The 25,726-nt window shown below is 46.5% G+C and overlaps 1 protein-coding gene across 1 annotated transcript in view; it reads left to right on the forward strand.

Moving 5' to 3' along the window:
- The first annotated feature begins 64 nt into the window (after positions 1-64).
- The window catches only part of LOC139235156 (glutamate receptor ionotropic, delta-1-like), a 765,307-nt gene continuing 739,645 nt past the window's right edge, over positions 65-25,726 (forward strand). Inside the window, exons 1-2 of the mRNA XM_070866376.1 lie at positions 65-152; positions 3,261-3,416. Coding sequence (XP_070722477.1) covers positions 65-152; positions 3,261-3,416 — 244 coding nt within the window. The remainder of the gene's footprint in view (positions 153-3,260; positions 3,417-25,726) is intronic.

Consider the following 25,726-nt stretch of genomic DNA (forward strand, 5'->3'; position numbering starts at 1 on the left):
GTCTGGGCCACCACTTGCCTGGAGCCGGCCGCCCAGCAAAGCTGGCTGATGCGCAAAGGAAAACATGGAAGTTCCGGCTCTCTGTTTCTTAGCCTCCTTGTCTTGGATTTTTGGCGGCGATTTAACGCGAGCAGATTCCATCATCCACATCGGTAAGGACCGGCCGGCAGAGAGCAATGTCCGTGTGTGCGGTGGGGGTCCGGGGGAGGGGGCGCCGCGCCGGGAGCTGCCGGACAGGGTCTGTAACCGGGGGGATCCGGGGGCGCTCCCAGCCGCAGCCGCAGCTCCAGGGGCAAGGGCGGGGGGCGGGGGGGGGGGGCAGCGAGCTCCCCCTGCAGCCGGCGTGCCGTCGACACCCACCCCTCCCCCCGCCCAGCAATCGGAGCAGCGACCCCCCGAACCCCAGGTAAAAACCCAACTAACTTTCTGCCTCCAACCCCCGACTCCTGGGCTCGGGGCTGCGTCTAACTGACCCACAGGGGGGGCTCGGGGGGGGGGAGAGGGAGGGGAGGGGGAGAGGGAGGGGAGGGGGGAGAGGGAGGGAGAGGGGAGGGAGAGGGGGAGAGGGGAGGGAGCGGGGCTCGGGGGGGAGAGGGAGGGAGAGGGAGGGGAGGGGGGCTCGGGGGAGAGAGGAGGGGGTAGGGGGAGAGTGAGGGGAGGGGGGAGAGGGAGGGAGAGGGGGGCTCGGGGGGGAGGGGGAGGGAGGGGGAGAGGGAGGGGGAGAGGGGGAGAGGGAGGGGGGCTCGGGGGGCTCGGGGGGAGAGAGAGGGGGGTAGGGGGGAGAGTGAGGGGAGGGAGGGCTCGGGGGGGGAGAGGGAGGGAGAGGGGGGCTCGGGGGGGAGGGGGAGGGAGGGGGGAGGGGGAGAGGGAGGGGAGAGGGGAAAGGGAGGGGGCTCGGGGGGAGGAGGGAGGGAGGGGGGCTCGGGGGAGGGGAGATGGAGGAGGAGGAGGGAGGGAGGAGGAGGGGGAGGGAAGGAGGGGAAGGGAATCACTACAGCAAAGTTTAACTGATCCCCCGCCATATTCCCCCCACGCCTGCCCCATATCCCCCTCCCCCAATCCCCCTCCCCCGCAGTACGAATCCCCTCCACCCCTTCTCCCCGGCCCATGCGGCTCCTGGTCCCCAGCCTGTTCGTGGCCCTGCGCGGAGACGAGTCCCCAGGCGGGCTGAGCCGGAGCGGGCTGTAGCAGGCAGCCCTGTGCCCGGGGTTTACGGGGAGTTTGGCTGATTTCGGGAGCGTGAGATCAAACCGCTCCGGGCTGGCCATTCCCGGAGCTGTCATTTCAACTGCAGCCTCAGGGCAGGGACACTCAGTCCTGCCCACAGTCAGGGGCCTTGGGGAGGCGGAAGGGTGGCTGTGAGACCCCCAGACTTGGGGAGGCGGGCAATGTATAACCGCGACGAGTTGTGCACTGGGATGTGAGTTTGTGGTCCCCTGAACCGCGATCGCTGCGTTCCTCAGCCTGGTTGGGGCTCTGGCCTGGAGCCGGGGAAGTGGGGGACCATACATTGTACATGGGGGCAGTCTGGGCCCTGGGCTGGTGGATGGGGAGGGGGGCTGCAGACAGGGGGATGTGGAGCGGGGGCTGGGGGATGTCTGTGCTGGATTCCCCATTTTACACAACTGCCGCCTGGAACAGATTCGGGACCGAGCGACCTCTCCCCAATAAACTGCAGCCGGGGCTATAAAACACGTCGTTATTTCTATTTTACACTAAAAGAGAGTTTTTTTAAATACTAAGTGACACCTGGTACACCAGCCAACAGATACAGCGAGCCTGAGAATATAATGTTTTACTTGAATGAAGGCTGAGTGTTTCAATGGAAGCACAGACAGCAAACATCCCGAAACACACATCCGGCTCAGAGACAGAGGGTCCCGGGGACCCGGCCCCGGCCCCGGCCCGTTCTCAATCACAGTCCCAACATGAAGATTCCGAGAGTGCAATAATGTATAAACACAGAGCCCCTCTCTGACTGTCACTTATCCAGTCACTCGCTGAATAACTTTGCAGTTGTATAAATGGCTCGTTTTAGCACTTCCCCAATCCCTAGTTACAAATCTGGTGCCTTTTTGTATCGTGTAATGTACAGGCCCGGACTGTACACAACCCCGCTATACAGGTCATAGTGTACACAACCCCGCTATACAGGTTACAGTGTACACAACCCCGCTATACAGGTTATAGTGTACACAACCCCGCTATACAGGTCATAGTGTACACAACCCCGCTATACAGGTTACAGTGTACACAACCCCGCTATACAGGTTACAGTGTACACAACCCCGCTATACAGGTTATAGTGTACACAACCCCGCTATACAGGTTACAGTGTACACAACCCCGCTATACAGGTTATAATGCACCGGACACGGCTGTACACGGTTATACATACTGGCTGCTCTGGTCTGTAACTATTTTCCTCATTCATTTTAATCAAAAGTTGAAGCACTGGGGCAGGTATTTTATTTGTTCATTATAGTTTCTGGGAAATGATCATGTGCTGTAGGTGGAATTGGCCACAAACCGCTGGGTCCCGCCCCTCCCACTCAAATTTTTGTTTCTGATCATTTCTAAATAATAATCTGGCCCTTGGGGCCGCGGCATTGCATTCAATCTGATTCCTTTCCTCAAACTGCATCAGTCCCAACACCCAACACAATATCTTCACCTTGCTCTCTAATGGTTGTTTTGACAATATCAAGTTGTTTGCTGTGAATTTCAGTGGGAGGAGGTTGGGTGGAGAGCTGCTGCTGGACCCCCTCCCCCGGGGCACACACACACACAGGACCCTCCCCCCGGGCATACACAGGACCCTCCCCCCGGGCACACACCGGACCCTCCCCCCCGGGCACACACAGGACCCTCTCCCCCCGGGCACACACACAGGACCCTCTCCCCCCGGGACACACACAGGACCCTCTCCCCCCGGGGGAAAACACACGACCCTCCCCCCCCCCGCTGCACACACACAGGACCCTCTCCCCCCGGGGGAAAACACAGGACCCTCCCCCCCCGGGCACACACAGGACCCTCCCCCCCCGGGACACACACACACAGGACCCTCCTCCCGGGGTACACACACACACAGCCGGTGGACAGCTCCCGGTGCTGAACTAGTTCCGAGTCAGTGTTTCAGGTCCCCACCGCCTCCCTCGCACTCCACATGTTTCACTGAAGCCCAGAACAAATGTAATAAAGGTGGAACTGCCCAAATCTCCCCCTTCAGCTCTCCCCCCCTCTCTCTCTCCCCCCAGGTGCAATCTTTGAGCAGAGTGCAGCGAAGGACGATGAAGTTTTCCACCTGGCCGTGTCCGACCTCAGTCTCAATGACGACATTTTACAAAGCGAGAAAATAACCTTTTCCATCAAATTCGTGGAGGCAAACAATCCTTTTCAGACGGTGCAGGAAGGTAAGTGGATTAAAGAATGACGTGCAAGCTGGAACAGGCAGAGCTGGTGTCACCGTGTGTCCCGGGGCACCCAACCCCGCTCCCACACTGTCCCACCCAGAGCTCTCTCTTCACTCAAACATTCCCCAAACAGCTGCTTGGTGCTTGTGGGGAACCGGCGGTCGGCGCTGTTTGATAAGGAATGATCGAGAGAGCGCTGTGTGTGTGTTCACTGATGGGGAGGGGATGCAGAATCTTGCTTTATGTTTTCAGACATTTCCACTCAATGATGCTGTCACTGTTCCAAACTTGGCCCTTGAGCCCTATAGGGGGAGTGGTGGGGGACCCGGGGTGAGGAGCACTGGGGTGGGGGCAGGGGGCGGTGGTAGGGGGCACTGGGGGGGGGGGCAGAGAGGAGGGTTAGGGGGAGGTGTCCAGGAGGTGGGGGCTGGGGAGCATGGGGGTGGTGGGAGGGGCGGTGGTAGGGGGCACTGGGGAGAGGGGGGGAGTGGAAGGGGGCAGAGGGGAGGGTTGGGGGGAGGTGTCCTGGGGGTGGGGGGAGGGGGCAGTGGGAGGGGGCACAGCTCGGCCCAGTGGCTCCCCAGGGCAATGTACAGGAACTTCGAAGTGAGCACTGAGGGGAACTACATCCCAAAACCTGACACAAATGGTAGATTTTCAATAAATGGATTCTTTTTATGCAACATACCATGGGTATTTATCACCTGTTAAAGTATTTTGAGTGCAGTTACCTTGCTGGATTTGATACGATGCACTTTTTCTGAAAGTTTGGTAAATATTGCGATGCTGTTTAGTGCTGTGCTGTGACTGAATTTAACTCCATCATGTGGAGCACATTTAGTTATCGTGTTATTTTCATTCAGGAAGAAGTTGTGGTGGTGTCTGAGTTCACAGAACGAGCTCAGTCTGGACTGTAGCTCCATAACAAAAAGTTCTTGTATAAAAAATCTGGTCATTAGTGAACTTGCAAAGTGTGGAGATCTGCATTGTTCGGGCAGTGACGGGTTTCATGGGTTTTTAAGGACAGTTGCAGGGGGAACAGTAAGCTGGCAGGCAAGCTCTGGCCATATTGGACCTACTTTATTCTATGTATGTATGTTTATTGTACAAGACAGCTCATCCCTGAAAAAATTGCCAACTTAATATTTCAAAGATAAGAGAGAGACCATTGGGCCCATTTGGCTCATCATTCCTACTGTTCCTCTATTGTGGTATTTAACTCCATCCTCAATTATTCCAGAGTTTCTACCTCCAGGAATTTGCTCGGAGCTCAGTCCAGGTATGAATCCCTCAGTATGAGGAAGTGCTTCCTGACATTAGTCCTGAACTTGCCTGTTGCTTTGTAACTTAGCCTCATTATGCTGCAATCATGCTTTAATTTCAAACAATATCTCTATTGTATCTACTTATCAGTGAAGTGAGAATTAGTTTTATTTAAAACTGACTCAGCACACGCGTTGCATTGTGTCAGAAATGGCAGCAATACACTGTGACAAGAAGCTGGACCTTAGCACCAATCTTACATCATGGGCTTGGTGAGGAAATCAGATCAATACATTTGAACAATGAGGATGTTGATGGTGTTGATTTCAATGTGAGGTTTATCTGAATTGAAACATGATCTATAGTGTATGGCTATTGCTGTGTGACAGACAAGCCCATTGCTCGAGACATTTAATATAAAACTTTAGGAACAGGCCCTTTTACTCACTCAGTTCGGATAGTTACATTGCAAAGGTGATAACTGACCTTTGTAGATACGAGAAACATATCTTGAAACATTGCTTGCTGACACACATCTTCGTAGAAAGGTAGGATTGTGGTTACAGTCTGGAGAGGTGCATCCAAGTCAACAGTATCACGAGAAGTTCACTATCTGTAATGTTAACTCCTCAATTTCACCTCCTGCTCTCGCATGATGCTCATTAATAGTAACATTTGGACATGCCATATTTGATAACATTATAATTTTTAGAAACTATTTAATAATATTTTAATTAAAGAAATAGAATGAGTAACTTACTTCTTAATCAGAGTGAGTAAAGTGGAGTGACCTGAGTGAGAGGGGAAGGAGTGGGATTTTCAATCAGAAGGGGTGGGATTCATGAGCAAGTAATGATTGAAGAGCGCCCAAGTTTGTGGTGACATCTCACGGCTAGTTCTTCTTCATTTGTCTTGATGGACATTTCCATGTCGCACCTCTGACCAAAGGAACTCATATAGATCATAAATAACCAATAGTTCCACTTTATTTACAGAAGAGGTATCGGAATAAATTTGCACTAATCCTTTTTATTAGAATTTTACTGATTTGGAAAATTTAGGTTGCATGTGATCATTAAAGGATCCAAGAGGCTTTAATTTTCTCAACGATTTGCACACTTTTTCCAGCAGCTTTGTATTGCCTTCCATGTGTATCACATGACTGTTGGTTCATGTGTGCAATAACTAAGGAATGAATGCATCTAATCCAGGTCAGCTGAAGTGCAAGTTGTGACATTGAACCTGAACGGTGTTTGCCCCTGTACTGTGAGCAGGCTGCGAGGTGCAGATAGGTCTGCCCATGCCTGGTTAATTGGAGGATGATGCCCTTGATTCTCTGAGTTCTGAATATTATTTATGTTACGAGTGGTGTTTGCCCCTGTACTGTGAGCAGGCTGCGAGGTGCAGATAGGTCTGCCCATGCCTGGTTAATTGGAGGATGATGCCCTTGATTCTCTGAGTTCTAAATATTATTTATGTTACGAGTGGTGCATTGAGCTCATCAGCTTCTCCACAGAGAAGGGTGGAGGGTGAGTGAATCTACCCTCATCTGTTGTGCCAAACATTTTCAGTGACAAGCTTGAGAGCAGTATTGCTGCCGATTCTGTCCACCTGCTCGTTTAGCCATTGACAGTGTGGGGGCCATAGACAGATTATGGAAAAGCAAGAAAAACATTTAAAAAACAAAAGTTTTACCCAGTGGAGAGGAGAGTGTGGCAGTGTAGTGGCATCATGGGAGGCAAACTGCAGATATCATCAGTTCAGGTGGTCAGGAAACATTCTGCTCACTCAGGCAGTGAGCTGAGAGAACTCCGATAAATGAAGGAGTCTGGGACTGTCCCAGCTGGGAAAGATGCAGATGAAAATGTTTCTATAAAGTATATACACAGACATCTGTGCAGAGCTGCAAAGTCCGGTCACAAACAGGGACTCCTGGGTGTTACTTTGTATCTGAAATTCTGCAGCTCATTCAGAGTTGCAAGATCCCTCAGTGAAATAAGTTTGGAGAAGTCTTACTTCAGTTTTTAGCAGGTATAGGTTCACACCACAAAATCGCACACAATTGAATCCCAACTGGTATAAAGTTTACAATCTCCCTCCGAGCCTCCATTATGATAGACGGTGTGAGGAATGAAATGTCACACTCGTACAGTAAAGTTGTTGTGATGTTGATGTTGAGTTGCATTTTATGGGTGGTTTAAAGAAAGAGTTTCACCAAACTCAAACCCATCCTTTATCTCAGCTGGGAGGAGTTTATGCTAACAGTGGGTGACATTACTGGAAAAGCATGCATGTTCTCCACACTGACACTCCTCAACTAGCTGAAGAATAAAATTCAATCAAAAATATAATTTCTACTTTAAAAATGCCCATCATATTTGTAAACTTGCATGTTAAACTTCGTTGGCTTGGTATCCTGTTTGACCCAGAACAGAACTTCAAACCATGTATCTGATCCTTTGTCAAGACAACCTGCTTTCATCTTCAGAATATGTCCTGTTATGTCCTGACCTCACCCGCTCCACAGCTAAAGATCTCATTCACACCTTCATCACCCAAAGGCCCAAGTCCTTCAATGGCTTTCACAGCTGTATCCCACTCATCCAGAACACTGCAGCCCATATCCTATTCTATAAACACCCATTACCCTGGCCTCCTCTAGCTCTTAATCTTCTCATGCATCATACTTAAAAGCTTCACCCTTGTCTATAAATCCCTCCAGGACGTTGTTCCATCTTCTTCTACAATCTTCTTCGGCCCGAAGTCCTAACGAAGATCTCTGCTCTCTGTCACTCATTCACTCACTGTCTCACTTACTCATCCCTCCACTATTGGTGTCAGAGGCTGAAGTTGTTACATCTCTGCATTCCCAAACTCTTTCCCAAGTCCATCCCTTGCTAGTTTTCTCTCCCTCTTCAAAAGCCTCCCTCTTTCACTTCCTCTAACGACTCCCCTACTTCCTGCTCAGTATCCCCCGCTCTTCCTGTAAGGCACCGAGGGATTTTTTTTGTGAAAGGTGTTATAATTTTAGGATATTGTTGTTGACTGTGTCCCAACAATAGCTTCCTATTAATGCCTTGGATCTCACCCACTGTTTGCTGGGTTGTGGTGATTACAATATTATTTCCATCACACAATGTTGGTTTGGTGGTAATGGATTCAGTGGCAGTGAGGAGGATGATATTCCTGCAGGATTCTTACTGCATTCTGGATGCTGCATTATTTAATGTCACATAAAAAAGTGATTAAGCAGCTGCTGAATATTGCTTGGACATGCCCAGTACCAGGCAGGCAATCATTAAGCTTTTACATTCAGTGATACTTGTCTTTTGCAAGGAAAACTGTAGGTCGATAGCCTTAATATACCCAGCACAACACAAGGGAGTGACAGTGTCTTCTTACATAGAATTTATCCTGAGTACTATTATCTTTCTTTAAAGTTCAGATTTACTGTGTTTTTGGTATTATGGAGATTGTTACTGTCACATTAACATGTAACAGGAATAATCAGATAGTAAATTGGTCTGTCAGAATGCAATACTTCACCCATAGTATTAAAACTGCTGCTCTCCCCTAGTATTTGAAGTGTGGGACACTTTGAAATTACATGTAAACCTTATCCTGCCGTAGCTCCTTCTCCCTGGATACCTTTACCTTGCAAATCGATCGATCTCAGTCTTGAAAGCTCCGAATGCCCTAGAATCCACAATTCCAGATTTCCACAACTTCCTGATTTCCCTCCTGAATGGCCGAGCTCTAGTTTTAAGATTGTGCCCCCCTTGTTCTTGATTCCCCCACCCAAAGAAATAATTTCTTTCTATCAACCCTATCAAACCCGAGAATTATCTTAAACACCTCAGTTAGATCACCACTCAACCTTCTATACTCAAGAGAATACAAGCCAAATTTATGCAACCTATCCTCATAATTTACCCCTCCGAGCCCCGGTATTATTCTGGTGAATCTGCGCTGCCCCCTCTCCAGACGGGTGGGCCCAGAACTGAATGCAGTTACTCCAGGCTGGGTCTGACCGAGACTCTGTACAGCTGGCTGATACTTTCCCCCTCCCTGATTCACAATTGCTGAGGCCAATGACAGGGCTCTAGCCAATGAGATCATTGAGCTCATTGGAGATCAGGGATGGAACTTCGGATCTACTGGATTGATGTGTATCTGTACCATAGAAACATAGAAACATAGAAAATAGGTGCAGGAGTAGGCCATTCGGCCCTTTGAGCCTGCACCGCCATTCAATGAGTTCATGGCTGAACATGCAATCTCAGTACCCATTCCTGCTTTCTCGCCATACCCCTTGATCCCCCTAGTAGTAAGGACTACATCTAACTCCTTTTTGAGTATATTTAGTGAATTGGCATCAACAACTTTCTGTGGTAGAGAATTCCACAGGTTCACTACTCTCTGGGTGAAGAAGTTTCTCCTCATCTCGGTCCTAAATGGCTTACCCCTTATCCTTAGACTGTGTCCCCTGGTTCTGGACTTCCCCAACATTGGGAACATTCTTCCTGCATCTAACCTGTCTAAACCCATCAGAATTTTAAACGTTTCTATGAGGTCCCCTCTCATTCTTCTGAACTCCAGTGAATACAATCCCATGTGCTAAATGAGCCACTGAGGGAATCATGACTCTTAAACTAAATTAGGCAGAAAAAGGTGACAAATAGGAAGTGTCAGCTATTTGTGAGCCAGTACATTGGGATGGGAGGTTTCATTCTGCAGACATCACAATCAACACTGAAAACATTCTTCAGGTTTGCTGAAAGTGTTGAGTGATCCACTTCTGACCGATGGGTTTGTGAGACCAGAGTCAGCTGGGCTGGCTCTGCATGGCTTCTCAAAATTAAGGTGACTACAATATTGTGAAAAGGTGATGTCTTAGGATGGTATGGAGAACTCTAAATTCTTGGGATCAAATCATGCTGGCCGATACTACTAAACAAATGTGTTCACCTGAAATTCCTTTTTCCACTCTTAATGGTGGCATTAATGCTTTTCACAACATTTCTGGAGTATGTGGTTCAAACCTCCCGTCGCCCTCCGCTAGCATGGTTCAAACCTCCTTCCCACCCCCCCCAGTAATGGCTCAAACCTTCTCCCCCACCCCCCACCCCCCTCAGTATGGTTCAAATCTCCTCCCCCACACCCCCCCTCAGTATGGTTCAAACCTCACCCCCCCTCCCCCGTAATGGTACTAACCTCCCCCCCCCCCAGTAATGGTACTAACCTCTCCCCCCCCCCCAGTAATGATTCTAACCTCCCTCCCCCGGGTATGATTAAACACCTCTGTGTAGTTCACCAGTTCGCCCTCTCCCCAGTACGGTTCTATCCCCGACACCTGGTACAGATTACTCTCCCAAGTACACTTCACCCCTTTTTCCAATATCTCCAGCTGCCAATGCTGAATCTGACAAGTCAACATGAAGGTCTGAAGCCACACCCAGTGCAGAACCGCAGACACAGCTGGGTCTCTGACCATTTCAGAGCATGTGAAGGAGTGATCTCAGTAGACATCAGTACTGCTCTATAGTAAACTGTTGCTGTGGTCCAGGATTCAATGTTTAAGAAAACTGCAATATTAAAACTATTAATAATTTACACTTCAAACACTGTAATAGCACTTAAATAAATAATTAAGACTTGTTTAATACCCCAAAAAGCTGTTATAACCAACTATAATAATGAATTAATAATATTATAGCCTATCTGTAAATATAGAACTAATAATCAGACTATAAATGTTTGGCATTGCTGAATATTTAATTAATAATAAACCTTAATTATGGAATGATTTATAATATGACACATCAGCTTGAAACAACCCCAAATCTTACTGTGCCCTCATACTGACCCAAAACTGATGGTGCTCTCCTACTGGTCCATATCTTTCCCAGTACACAATGGGTGCGAGAGTCATTGGCAGCCAATGGGTGTATAGCTTCCTGCTGTCAAGCAGTTGCAGAGTGAGTAAACCAGAAGTATTTGTCCCTTCCCTGCAGTCAGGACATTTCAGGAGCAGGTGTGGCTTTCCCTATGGGCATCCTACTCTCGGTCATTATCATAGAGGTGGAGTACAGGATGGAGCTCAGGAGAGTTGGGCACTGTTCCAGGATTATACAGCTAACCAGGTATTCTCCCCCGCCACTGAATTTACAGGCAGCACAAGCCATATGCATACGAAGAGCTCACTTAACCAAAGATGGATTAATGCATCTGTCTGCACTGCTCTCAGTGGCTTTTATGGCACATATTGATTTCAGGTAGCTATGGGCCATCTCCGTAGACCAGGCAGGCAGCAGATTTGTGAAATTACTGACGTCCTTTACAGGAAATTGGCAATTGCATCACCTTTGGTATCACAACACGGCAGCCTATGGCAACATTAGCAGAAGAACCACGATACCCCAGAAAATGGCGTAAGTGCCGTTTACAGTTTTCCAGGGTTTCTGTGGCTCCCTCGCCAAAGTTATGGCAAGCAAGCAGGAGATCCCCTGCGGACATTCAACCCTTATATTGCGCAGAGAGCTGCACTATCCACAGTGTCTGCAGAACCATTGTGTGTTTCACAAACCCAGCTAAATATCACTCTCAAATAGGTTTTCTCAGCTTGGCCAGTGTGCCTGTGGTAACTGGATCTCTATCAGGAGTCAAAAATAAATTGGGTGGAATTACATCGAATGTACAGCACAGAAACTGGCCATTCCCAACTCGCATGTGCCAGTGTTTATGATCCACACAAGCCTCCTCCCATTCCATCTCAGCCTTCCAGCATATCTTTCTATTCCCTTTTCGCTCGTGTACTTCTCTAGGTGTCTTGCTATTTTCCTCAACCACTCGTGATTTTATTCTATGGAGACCACAACTGTGCACAGTACTCCGTGCGGCCTTGCCAGGGCACTATACAAGTTTATCATAACTTCACTACTTTTGAATTCTATACCCCTAGGAATAAATTCTAGTGCTTCGTTAGCATTGTTAATTGCTTTGCTAACCTACGATGCTGTTTTTAATTAAAACAGAAAATGGTGGCAATCTCAGTGAGTCAGGCAGCATCAGTGGAGAGAAACAGAGTTAATGTTTTGGGTCGATGTTTCTCTCCACAGATGCTGCCTGACCTGCTGAGATTTCCAGCATTTTCTGTTTTTATTTCGGATGCTAATATCCGCAGTATTTTGCTTTCGTATGCTGTTTTTAATGACTTGTTCACCTGTATCCGTTTGCTCTTCTACACCATGCAGTTTCTTAGGTTTAAAGGTGTAGATGATGTTTTTATTTTTCCGACCAAAGTGCATCATCTCACATTTATTGATGTTAAAGTTCAATTTCTGCTTAACTGCCCAGTCTGCAAGTATTCTGAAGTCTTCTTGAAGTGGGTTGGGTATAAACTGTAAAACGAGAGCTGTAAATGTACAGGGTTGGGAAATATATTGTAGTTCAAGCAGTTGATCCATCCCTTCTACCCCTCAATCATTTATTTTTGGCCAAATGTATCCAGCTCCCCCTGGAATTTGCCAACACTTTCCACTAGCACTGTCTCCCAGGTGCTCCATTCCACAGGTTCAGTATTTATGAAGAACCCGTTTGCTATGTCTGCTCTCTGTAACAATATCATAAACTTATTCTTTCTAAATGGGTCTATGATTTTGTTACCCACAGCAAACAGTGGAATATCATTTTATGTTCTCTTTGGTGTACCTGACAAAGCTTACCATGAAACCTTCAAATATAAACCATTGGCATGATGCATTGTTTAAATCATTAATTAACAGAGAACTCATTGAAAGCATCTTTCTACAACATACCCCTCACTAGAATAAGCTTTTTCATGGGTCCCAAAGAAAAGCATTTATAGAAAGAGCCTATCTATTTCCCTCGGTATGTCCTTTCACTGCGTGGCCAGAGCTAAGAGTTATTTTTTCCCAATATCTTCATGCCCACAATGGGTTATTCAGACTTTGAATTTTGGTATTCAAATCATTGCTTGTTTTCTCATATGGAAGGGACAGGATATCTCTGTGATTGGGGGTGGAGTGGTTTTGAATTTGCTCCCGGTAATAGATGGTTTGAATGCCAAGTCAATAGTTTCTGTTGGTGCCAGAATTAGCCTCGGGCTATGATGTGCTCACTTCAGACATTCTGTGAGGGTTAACCACAAATTGAAATCATCACTGTGTGTTTGTAAAGAATGTTCTTTGCAGAAAATTCTGTTTGATCAGTGGAAGTTCTTCAGATTTCAGAAATATCTCTGGAACAAAGGAATACTGATATAGTTTGGGCAGCGATGTCTTCTCCCAAAGGTAACAGCAACCCAAAATTTACATTGTATTAATAAATCTGTTTGAATATCTGAGGATAGTAGAGTGGGTTTGTGAGGATGCTGTCTATATTCTGAATTTTGATCATTTGGACAATTGCCAATTTAGGCTCAATGCCCCTTCAGAGAATCCATTGAGAACTTCTTTGAGAAATGAATGAGCCAGAATAATCACAGGTGTCTGATTTTCTATCTTCTGCTGTCGATCAACATGAGGTTTTGTCTCCCAGTTTCTCCCCTTTGCTTCTGGGAACACTGACTGGTGCTATATGTGGTGTATGAAATGACACAATGAACTCCGTACTGTGAGCCAGTGACCAGGTGTAACCTGCTCAGTCTTTAACGGCTTCCAGAAGTGAAGATACAAAGGTTAAGTTCAGGTTATATACTGAGCCCAGCATGAGTGTACCTAGGACCTCTGACGGTAGTGCCCCCTGTTGATGGGCAGACCTTATGTATATACATTACACTATAGGTGTCAATAGATCTAGCAGCTCAAAACTTGACATCCATGAGGCACTGTGGGCCATCAGCAGCAGCAGAATTGTATTCCACCAAAATCTATAACCTCATGGCCCGGCATATCCCGGCATACTATCAAATCAGGGGACCAACCCTGGTTCAATGAGGAGTGTAGAAGAGCATGCCAGTGCAGCACCAGGCGTACCTAAAAATGAGGTGCCACCCTGGGGAAGCTGCAACACAGGACTACATGCATGCTAAACAGCGGAAGCAGCATGCTATAGACAGAGCTAAGTGATCCCACAACCAACGGATCAGATCAAAGCTCTGCAGTCCTGCAGTTGTGAATGGTGGTGGACAATTAAACAACTAACGGGAGGAGTCTCCATGAACATCCCATCATCAATGATGGCAGAGCCTAGCACGTGAGTGCAAAAGACAAGGCTGAAGTATGTGCAACCATCTTCAGCCAGAAATGCCGAGTGGATGATCTATATCGGCCTCCTCCTGAGGTCCCCACCATCACAGAATCCAGTCTTCAGCCAATTTGATTCACTCCACGTGATATCAAGAAATGGCTGAGCACATTGGATACAGCAAAGGCGATGGGGCCACAACATTCCGTGTATTGTGCTGAAGACTTGTGCTCCAGAACTCGCTGTGCCTCTAGCCAAGGTGTTCCAGTACAGCTGTAATGCTGGCATCTACCTGACAATGTGGAAAACTGCCCAGGTATGTCCTATCCACAAAAAGCAGGACAAATCCAATCCAGCCAATTACAGCCCCATCAATCTACTCTTAATCATCAGCAAAGTGATGGAAGGTGTCGTCGACAGTGCTATCAAGCGACACTTACTCACCAATAACCTGCTGACCGATGTTCAGTTTGGGTTCTGCCAGGACCAGTCGGCTCCAGACCCCATTACAGCCTTGGTCCAAACATGGACAAAAGAGCTGAATTTCAGAGGTGAGGTGCGAGTGACTGCCCTTGACATCAAGGCAGCATCAGGGAGCTCTAGTAAAACTGAATCAATGGGAATCAAGGGGAAACTCTCCACTGGCTGGAGTCATAACCAGCACAAAGGAAGATGGCTGTGGTTGATGGAGGTCAATCATCACAGTCCCAGGACATCGCTGCAGGAGTTCCACAGGGCAGTGTCCTAGGCCCAACCATCTTCAGCTGCTTCTTCAATGACCTTCTCTCCATCATAAGGTCAGAAGTGGGGATGTTTGAGAGAGAGAGAGGTATAAATATATTAAGAGAGAGAGAGGCATCAATATATTGAGAGATGATGATTGCACAGTGTTCAGTTCCATTCGCAACTCCTCAGGAAATGAAGCAGTCCGTGCCCGCATGCAGCAAGACCTGGACAACAGTCCGGCTTGGGCTGATAAGTGACAAGTAACACTTGTGTCACACAAGATCCCCAAGCAGTCAGAGGGAGATAGAAGAACAAACATGTGGGCAAATTGCTGTGCAGTGCAAAACCTTTGGAGCTGTAATAGTGGGGATTTCAATTACCCAAATATTAACTGGGAAAACGGTAGTGTGAATGGTACAGAGGGTGCAGAGTTCCTAAAATGCTTTCAGGAGAACTTCTTTAGCCAGTATGTAACAAGACCAACAAGGGAGGGGGGCAGTTCTGGACTTGGTTTTGGGGAATAAAGCTGGGCAGGTGAAAGGGGTATCAGTGGGAGAGCATGTTGGTGCTAGTGATCATAATTCAGTAAGATTTAGGGTAGTTATGGAAACAGACAAAGGGGGACCAGGAATAAAAGTTCTCAATTGGGGTAAAGCCAATTTTGCTGAGCTAAGATGTGATTTGGCCAAAGTGACTGGAAACAGCTACTTGATGGTAAATCAGTGTCAGAGCAGTGGGAGGCATTCAAGGAGGTGATCCTCAGGGTTCAGAACAAGTATGTTCCCTCAAATAAAAAAGGTTGGGGCGAACAAACCTAGAGCCCCCTGGATGTCAAGGGACATACAGGGTAAGATAAAGAAAAAAAGGGAAGCTTATGACAGATACCGGGAACTCGACACTGCAGAAACTCTAGAGGAGTATAAGAAGTGCAGGGGTGCAATTAAAAAAGATATCAGGAAAGCAAAGAGAGAGCATGAAAGAATGTTGGCAAGTAAAATCACAAAAACCCAAAGATGTTTTATAAATACATTAAGAGCAAGAGGATAACTAGAGAAAGAGTGGGGCCTATAAGAGACCATAAAGGAAATCTGTGTGTGGAGGCAGAAGGCATGGGTAGGATTCTTAATGAATACTTTGCATATGTTTTCACAAAAGAGAGGGGGCAATGCAGACTTTGCAATGAGGGAGGAGGAGTGTGAAACATTAGATGAGATAAACATAGTGAGACATGAAGTATCATGGGGATTAGCAGCTTTGAAAGTGGATAAATCCCCAGGCTCGGATGATATGCATCCCAGGCTGTTAAGCGAAGTAACAGTGAAAATAGCAGAGGCTTTGACCATCAGTTTCCAATCCTCTTTGGCTCAGGTGTGGTGCCAGTCAGCCTAACCTCGGTGGTGGGAAAATTATTGGAAAAGATCTTGAGGGACAGGATAAATCTTCATTTGGAAAGACATGGATTAATCAAGGACAGTCAGCATGGATTGGTCAAGGGAAGATCGTGTCTAACTACCTTCATTGAATTTTTCGAGGACGTAACCAGGAGGGTCGATGAGGGCAGTGTGTACGATGTAGTGTATATGGATTTTAGCAAAGCTTTTGATAAGGTTCCACATGGCAGACTGGTCACGAAAGTAATAGCCCATGGGATCCAGGGCAAAGTGGCAAGTTGGATCCAAAATTGGCTCAGAGGCAGGAAGCAAAGGGTAATGGTTTATGGGTGTTTTTATGACAGGAAGGCTGTTTCCAGTGTGGTTCCACAGGGCTCAGTGCTGTGTCCCTTGCTTTTGTGGTATACATCAATGACGTGGGACTTAAATGTTGGGGATATGATTAAGAAGTTTGCAGATGACACTAAAATCGGCCGTGTGGTTGATAATGAAGAAGAAAGTTGCGGACTGCAGGAAGATATCAATGTACTGGTCACGTGGGCAGAACATGGCAAATGGAATTCAATCCCGAGAATTGTGAGGTAATGAATTTGGGGAGGTCTAACACGGTAAAGGAATACACATTAAATGGTACAACACTGAAAAGTGTAGAGGAACAGAGGGACCTGGGAGTGTAGGTCCACAGATCTCTGAAGGTAGCAGGCCAGGTAGATAAGGTGGTTAAGAATGCATATGGAATGCTTGCCTTTATAAGTCGAGGCATGGAATACAAGAGCACGGAGGTTATTCTTGAACTGTATAAAACACTAGTTAGGCCACAGCTGGAGTACTGTGTGCAGTACTGGTCACCACATTACAGGAAAGATGTGATTGCGCTGGAGAGGGTGCAGAGGAGATTTACAAGAATGTTGCCTGGACTGGAGAATTTTGGCTATGAGGAAAGATTGGAGATACTGGGTCTGTCTTCTTTGGAACAGAGGAGGCTGAGGGGAGACCTGATTGAGGTGTATAAAATTTGTGGGGCCTGGATAGGGTGTATAGGAAGGACCATTTTTTCTTGGCAGAGGGGTCAATAACCAGGGGCATAGATTTAAGTAATTTGGGGGAGATTTAGAGGGGATATGAGGAGATCTTCACCAAGAGGGTGGTGGGGGTCTGGAACTCACGGCCTGAAAGGGTGGTAGAGGCAGAAACCCTCACCACATTTAAAAAGTACTTGGATGTGCACCTGAAGTGCCGTAACCTACATGGCTATGGACCAAGAGCTGGAAAGTGGAATTAGGCTGGGTAGCTCTTGGTCGGCCGGCGCGGACACAATGGGCCAAAATGGCCTCCTTCCGTGCTGTAAATGTCTATGATCCTAAGTGCCAGGCAATGACCATCTCCAACAAGCGAGAGTCTAACCACCTCCCCTTGATATTCAACGGCATTACCACCACTGAATCCCCCACCATCAACATCCTGGGGTCACCATTGACCAGAAACTTAACTGGAGCAGCCACTGTAGCAACAAGAGCAGGTCAGAGGCTGGGTATTCTGCGGCGAGTGTCTCACCTCCTGACTCCCCAAAGCCTTTCCACCATCTACAAGGCAAAAGTCAGGAGTGTGATGGAATACTCTCCACTTGCCTGGATGAGTGCAGCTCCAACAACACTCGAGAAGCTCGACACCATCCAGGACAAAGCAGCCGCTTGATTGGCTCCCCATCCACCACCTTCAACATTCACTCCCTCCACCACCGGCGCACCGTGGCTGCAGTGTGTACCATCTACAAGATGCACTGCAGCAACTCACCAAGGCTTCTTCAGCAGCACCTCCCAAACCCGCGACCTCTACCACCTAGAAGGACAAGGGCAGCAGGCCCATGGGAACACCACCACCTCCACGTTCCCCTCCCAGTCACACACCATCCAGACTTGGAAATATATTGGCCGTTCCTTCATTGTCGCTGGGTCACAATCCTGGAATTCCCTCCCTAACAGCACTGTGGGAGCACCTTCACCACACGGACTGCAGCGGTTCAAGAAGGTGGCTCACCACCACCTTCTCAAGGGGCAATTAGGGATGGGCAATAAATGCCGGCCTTGCCAGCGACGCCCACATACTGGAATGAATTTTAAAAAAGCAACTGAACCTGGGAGATTCTCATCACTTCAGTTCCCCAAAAGGATTTTCCAACTGGTGGCTTTTGCTTGCTGTTTGTTTGGGAACATTTGAAAACCATTGTTATAGCATTAGAATGAAAATTTCATGCAGGATTTATGCCTTTGTGAACTCTGCAAACTTCACTGTCCGTAACATGTGCAGAGCACCTCTGATCTGATCTTGGAATAGCTGTTTTATGAAGCATTTTGAACCACCTCCATGATCTCCCATCCAGTAATCACCTTTTTGCCTCCATTTCAATGTGTTAAATAAAATATAGAAACCTTTCACTGTCGCAGTACATCGAATCAACACAGTTGGGATCTGAGTGTCATGGAGCCCTGATTCACACAAAGTGAAATCATAGTGTGACATCCAACTCCAACCTGATGTGATACCGTGGGAGCTGCACAGCAGAGCTAAGAACATAAAGTCTGTAACAAGGAAAAGGCATCTGGCTCATCAATCCTGCTCCATCCAGAGTGCGTGTAAAATTCCATCGTGCAATATTTCCCTCCCACAGTACTACTATAAGGAGGAATACTATAGTACACTCCTTCCACTAACCCCCACCTCCAATCATAAAGTGCTATTAATGTCTCGGCTAGCATCTTTCCTTTTCCTCAATAGATCTTGTATCTGAGATGTGAGTCTCTGTTAGCAGGAAATAACTTGCCTTGTTATAAATACTGGTGGATCTCTCTTGATGTTGCTTACCATGAATCAGAGGATCCGCTGTTTTAAAACAAGAGGGTATCTTCACCAAATTGTGAGGAAGAAAGTATTAGAAGTAAGCATGTTCTCGTCAGGAAGTATGTGCTATAGACAAGATTTAATATGACCTAGAAACACCAGCATGTTCTATGGCTTTGTTTATTGTATGCTCAATGTTGCATCATTTTATAACACGAGTGTTGCACCATCGAGGTGAAGCTGTGTCCCTCTTGGGGCAGAAAGGCAAATTGCTGTTAAGTAATCACTGGGTGAAGTTAATCAGAGTTTAATTGCAATTCAAGTTACAGATTAGAACCGTGGCTTTGTTTTTTTTTTACTGTGTGATTCAGTAATCTCCCATGGCTTTGAATGAGGAATCAAGAACAAATACAATCTTAAGGTGAAGTAGAGTTAGTGTGTGGGGATAATTCATTCCCCATTACAAAGTCATACAGTCTCGCCTTATTATATTTTAATCTTATTTATAGTTTAATAGCAAAATTTATGGCAATTTGGGAACCAGAAATTAAGCTAGTTGAAGCAAATGTTTCTCTGCAGTAGAGGCGGAGGAGTTGGAAGACACAAAACTAAAATGCTACAGCACCACCACTGGTGGGATGGTATTATTACAGTGTGACAGGTTTACATAAGCAGTTTCCATTATAAATGTGGATATAGGAATTTATAATGGGACAAGTTGACACAAAAACATGCTGAAATCATGACAATAGGAAGTAAGATTTTGTAGACCAGATGTGTGTATGGATATAAGACATTTAGATAAAATATATCCTCCTGTGGGCAAGTTGGATGATATGAATGGGAGAAGTATTATAACGTGTAACACGATGTATTACTCTGTTGTTACAGTGCAACTGTGTTTAATATGTCCCATCCCTGAAAGGCTACAGCACTAAAGGGTATGGTAGCACAGTGATTATGTTACTGGACTAGTAATGCAGAGGCCTGGAGTAATGATTCAGAGACATGAGTTCAAATCCCACCACAGCAACTGGGGAATTTAAATTCTGTTAATTAACTAAATCTGGAATTAAAATCCTGTATTAGTGATGGTAATGAAACGACCAGATTATCATTAAAAATCCATCTGGTTTACTAATGTCCTTAAGGGAAGAAAATCTACCGTCCTTACCCGGTCTGGGCCTATGTGTGATTCCAGAGCCACAGCAATGTGGTTGAGTTTTAACTACCTGCTGAAATGGCCCAGCGAGCCCTCAGTGCCAAACTACAGAGACTGCACGGTTCACCACCTTCTCGCGGGCAATTAGGGAGGGGAAATAAATGCTGGTCTGCCAGTGATGCCCACATATCAGGAACAAAAAATTTTTTTGCTGTAAGTAAACACAGCCTGAGGTCAATCAGAGTTTAATGGCTGTTTAGTAAGGGAAGTTGGCTGCTTGTAAATTCTCAGTTGCAGGTTAGAATAAACATAAAAACATAAGAAATAGGAGCAGGAGTCGGCCACCTGGCCCCTCGAGCCTGCTCCGCCATTCAATAAGATCATGGCTGATCTGATCATGGACTCAGCTCCACTTCCCTGCCCGCTCCCCATTACCCCTTTATCCCCTTATCGATCAAAATCTGTCTATCTCCACCTTAAATATATTCAATGACCCAGCCTCCACAGCTCTCTGGGGCAGAGAATTCCACAGATTTAAACCATCTGAGAGAAGAAATCCCTCCTCATCTCAGTTTTAAATGTGCGGCCCCTTATCCTGAGACTATGTCCCTTAGTTTTAGTTTCCCCTATGAGTGGAAATATCCTCTCTGCATCCGACTTGTCGAGCCCCCTCATTATTTTATATGTTTCGATAAGATCACCTCTCATTCTTCTGAACTCCAATGCGCATAGGCCCAACCTACTCAACCTTTCTTCATAAGTCAACCCCCTCATCTCTGGAATCAACCTAGTGAACCTTCTCTGAACAGCCTCCAATGCAAGTATATCCTTCCTTAAATACTGAGACCAAAACTGTACGCAGTACTCCAGATGTGGCCTCACCAATACCCTGTACAGTTGCAGCAGGACTTCTCTGCACTTATATTCTATCCCCCTTGCAATAAAGGCCAACATTCCATTTGCCTTCCTGATTACTTGCTGTACCTGCATACTAACTTTTTGTGTTTCTTGCACAAGGACCCTAGGTCCCTCTGTACTGAAGCACTTTGCAATTTTTCTCCATTTAAATTATAATTTGCTTTTCTATTTCTTCTGCCAAAGTGGATAACCTCACATTTTCCCACATTATATTCCAACTGCCAAATTTTTGCTCATTCACTTAGTCTGTCTATATCCTTTTGCAGATTTTTTGTGTCCTCCTCACAATTTACTTTCCCACCCATCTTTGTATCATCAGCAAACTTGGCTACATTACAATCGGTCCCTTCATCCAAATCATTAATATAGATTGTAAATAGTTGAGGTCCCAGCACCGATCCTTGTGGCACCCCACTAGTTACTGTTTGCCAACTGGAAAATGACCTATTTATCCCAATTCTCTGCTGTCTGTTAGTTAGCCAATCCTCTATCCATGCTAATATATTACCCCAACCCCGTGAACTTTTATCTTGTGCAGTAACCTTTTATGTGGCACCTTATCGAATGCCTTCTGGAAATCCAAATACACCACATCCACTGGTTCCCCCTTATTCACCCTGCTCGTTGCTTCCTCAAAGAATTCCAGCAGATTTGATAAACATGATTTCCCTTTCATAAAACTATGTTGATTCTGCTTGATTTGAATTATGCTTTTCCAAATGTCCCTCTACTGCTTCCTTGATAATGGACTCCAGCACTTTCCCAACAACAGGTGTTAGACTAAGCGGTCTATAGTTTCCTGCTTTGAAATAACAGGCTTTTTTATCTTATGTTTTTAACAATTTGTAGTTTGATTTCTGAAGTGTGATGCTTTCAAAACCTTTTCATGAAGCAAGAGAGGGATCAATATATTGAGCGAAAGAGAGAGAGGTATAAATATATTGAGCGAGAGAGAGGTATAAACATATTGAGAGAGAGAGAGGAATCAATATTTTGAGAGAGAGAAAGATAAAAGGCAAACATTGCAAATGTTGGAAATCTGAAAGGAGAGAAAAGTGCTGCTGACAGATCGTCAACATCTGAAGAGAAAAGTCAAGTTAATGTTTTGGGTGACAAACCCGTCATGAAAACTGCTTTCTACTGAAAATGTTAATTTCGGGAGATGGACAGGAGCCAGACAAACTAATATATTCACAATTAAAGTTTATTTAATTGGCTGGAGAGCCATGTTTTAGGTTTAATAGTCCTGTTAATTAGACATTAATATCTCTAAGATAAGAGACTAAATACTGGATGAATTAGCGGGGTGCGTTTGGATTGAATATTGTAATTTAACTATGTGCTGAAAGCAGTGTAAAGGCCACTGTGCTGAGTCACTGAGAAACACGGCCTTGTAGCAGGAGAGAGGAACATTAGCAGCAGCTTAATTGCATTGTAGGAAGGACAGCTTCTTCTGTAATTGTGTTTTACATTGTCTTCCCCAGCTAAATTAACTCCTGCTTCGATGAACTGGGTCTCTAAATGTAGCAATTTGTGAAGCAATCAATAGTCTTTTTTATTGGAACAATAGAGATAAGAAGACCAGGTATTGCATTTGTGAATGAGGGGTATTAGATGGAGCGGTAATTATTTAGCGGCTAAATTGAAACCCAAGGCTCTCTATGGTGAGTGCCAGTCAATACTACGTTCATCTCTGCTTAAGCTGAATATCAATGTAATGTAGAGTTTGGAGTTGTATTGCAGGATATTGCAGCGACTGACACAATGGCTAGTGCTCAGCCTCGGCTCAGTGCTGGCCTTCAGTCAGAAGGTCATGGGGGTCAAGACTCCCAGCAGAGACTCCAGCACAGTGAGTGGTGGTGGGTTTCTGCGGTGATTTCCTCACTCAGTAAATGGCATTTCCGCTGGAGTACTCCTCGATCTGAAAGTGTCTGGACAGTCTCTGCATTTCTGAAATGGTTTCGAGAGTAATAAGTCAAATATTATTTCCACTGGTCTGTGAATCAGCAACAGGAGACATCAACTCAGTATTAATATTGAAAGGATAAAGGGGAGGTTAGGAGAATTTATTTTCACACAAAGCGCTATTAGTGTATGAAATCCATTATGTGAATGGTTAATGAAGTCAAGTCAATCACAGCATTGAAAGATGATTTAGATAAACACGTGGTTGTAGTAAGGAGAGCATAGGAACAGAAGGAGGCCATCAGCTCCTCGAGCCAGTTCCACCTTTTAATTAGATCATGTCTGATCTATATCGTAACTCCATCCACCTGCCTTGGCTCCATAATCCCGTCATACCCTTGGCTAACAAAAATGTATCGATTCCAGATTTAAAACTATGAATTGAGTTAGTGTCTGCTGCTTTTAGTGGGAGAGAGTTCCACACTTCTACCTCCCTCTGTGTAAAGAAATGTTTCCCAACCTTGACCAGCGGCAAATATTTCTCTCTCTCTACCCCATCAACTCCTTCCAAAATTCTAAAAACCTAAACAAATCACCCCTTAACCTGCTTCTAGTTTTTTGATGAGTGAACAGAGAGGGTTGATGAGGGTAATGCAGTTGACGTGGTGTACATGGATTTCCAAAAGGTGTTCGACAAAGTGCCACATAATACCTTGCAGCAAAGTTGAAGCCCGTGGAATAAAAGGGACAGTGGCAGCATGGATACGGGATTGGCTCAGTGACAGGCGACAGAGAGTAGTGGGGAAGGGTTGTTTCTCGGACTGGGGGAAGGTAGTGACTGGGACCACTGCTTTTCCTGATATATATTCATGACTTGGACTTGGGTGTACAGGGCACAACTTCAACATTTGCAGATGACACAAAACTTGGAAATATAGTGAACAGTGAGGAGGAGTGGGATAGACTTCAGGAAGACACAGACAGGCTGGTGAGATGGGTGGGCACGGGGCAGATGCAATTTAATGCAGAAAATTGTGAAGTGATACATTTTGGTAGGAGGAATGAGTAGAGGCAATATAAACTAAAGAGTGCAATCCTAAAGGGGGGGCACGAACAGAGAGACCTGGGGGTATATGGGCACAAATCATTGAAGGTGGCAGGGCAGGTTGAGAAAGCGGTTAAAAAAGCTTACGGGATCCTGGGCTTCATAAATAGAGGTATAGAGGCTGAAATTGCTCCTTTCTATAAGGCCCGTGGTCACCGGGGAGGGCCCGCCATTTTGTATATTGCCCTCCTTTAGTTTTGGAGCAGTGTAGGGGACTGCCCGCCCGTTTTCCCACCACTTCACGCACACGCCAACCCCTTACCGACCGGTGACCCCCTTTCCGAAATTGCCCCCCGAGAGTGGTGCTGCCGTCGGTCACTGCCCCCGACAGCTTTTTCTGTCGGTACCTTTTCGTGGATGGTCGCGCGGCCGCCCTTAAAGCGGAGGTGGTGCTGCCAGCAACTCCATTTCATTTTTTATTTTCAGCAGACTGCCAGGTGGGGCGGACAATTTTACCCGAGGATTCCCTCTTGGGTGCCAGGCCGCTGGCCCAGCCGAAACCCTCCCTGGTGGCCCAGTGTTTGCCACTAAACTGGCTGCAGAGTTCGCAGCGGCCTCCCCTTTAACTGAAAGGGAGGTAGGCTGTGACGCCCCAACGCGATGATGTCATCAGCGCAGCATTGATGACTTGGAGCGTCAGCTACCCGACCCGACCGCACTTCCGCCCCGCTCCAAAAAACTCACCAAGACCCGAATTTCTCCGAATTGCATTGGGGCAGACGGAACCCGTTGAATTCGGTAGGTGCGCCCCATTTCAGGTGGAGGGCAATTTTGACCCCATGGGGTACAAAAGCAAGGGAGTTCTGATCAACCTGTATAAAACACGGGTTCGGCCTCAACTGGGGTATTGTGGCCAATTCTGGGCCCCGCACTTTAGGAAGGATGTGAAGGCCTTGGGACGTAGAAAAGATTTCCGAGAATGGTTCCAGGGATGAGGGACTTCAGTGACGTGGATAGACTGGAGAAGCTGGGGTTGTTCTCCTTGGAGCAGAGAAGGTTGAGAGGAGATTTGATCGAGGTGTTCAAAATCATGAGGGGTCTGGACAGAGTAGATAGAGAGAGACTGTTCCCATTGGTGGAAGGGTCGGGAACCAGAGGATACAGATTTAAGATGATTGTCTAAAGAACCAAAGGCGACATGAGGGAAAACGTTTTTACGCAGCGAGTGGTTAGGATCTGGAATGCGCTGCCTGAGAGGGTGGTGGAGACAGACTCAATCGCGGCTTTCAAAAGGGAGTTGGATAAGTACCTGAAGGGAAACATTTGTAGGGCTACGGGGAAAGGGCGGGGGAGGGGGACTAGCTGAGGTGCTCCTGCAGAGAGCCGGCACGGGCTCGACGGGCCGAATGGCCTCCTTCTGTGCTGTAACCGTTCCATTATTCTATATTCCAGGGAATACAAGCTTCGTTTATGTAATCTCCTCAAGATCTAATGCTTGGAGCCCTGGAAACATTCTGGTGAATCTGCGCTGCATTTCTTCCAAGGCCAATATATCCTTTCTAAGTTGCGGAGCCCAGGACTGTACACAGTGCTCCAGGTGTGGTCTAACCAGGGCTTTGTACAGCTGCAGCATAACTTCCTCACCTTTACAATCTAGCCCTTGAGATATAAAGGCTAGCATTTTGATAATGTTTCCTACCTGACTGCGACACTTTAGTGATCTGTGTACACGGACCCTTGAATCTCTGTGGACTCCGCTGTTCCTAGCTTGTCGGTCGTTATTCTCGCCCTATCCAACCCCTCCTCCCCTCTTTATCCGACCTGGTGGTTCCAGGTTCCCCGGGAGCACCATATA

This window comes from Pristiophorus japonicus, chromosome 22, assembly GCF_044704955.1.
Source record: "Pristiophorus japonicus isolate sPriJap1 chromosome 22, sPriJap1.hap1, whole genome shotgun sequence".
In the NCBI taxonomy this organism is placed as follows: Eukaryota; Metazoa; Chordata; class Chondrichthyes; family Pristiophoridae; genus Pristiophorus; species Pristiophorus japonicus.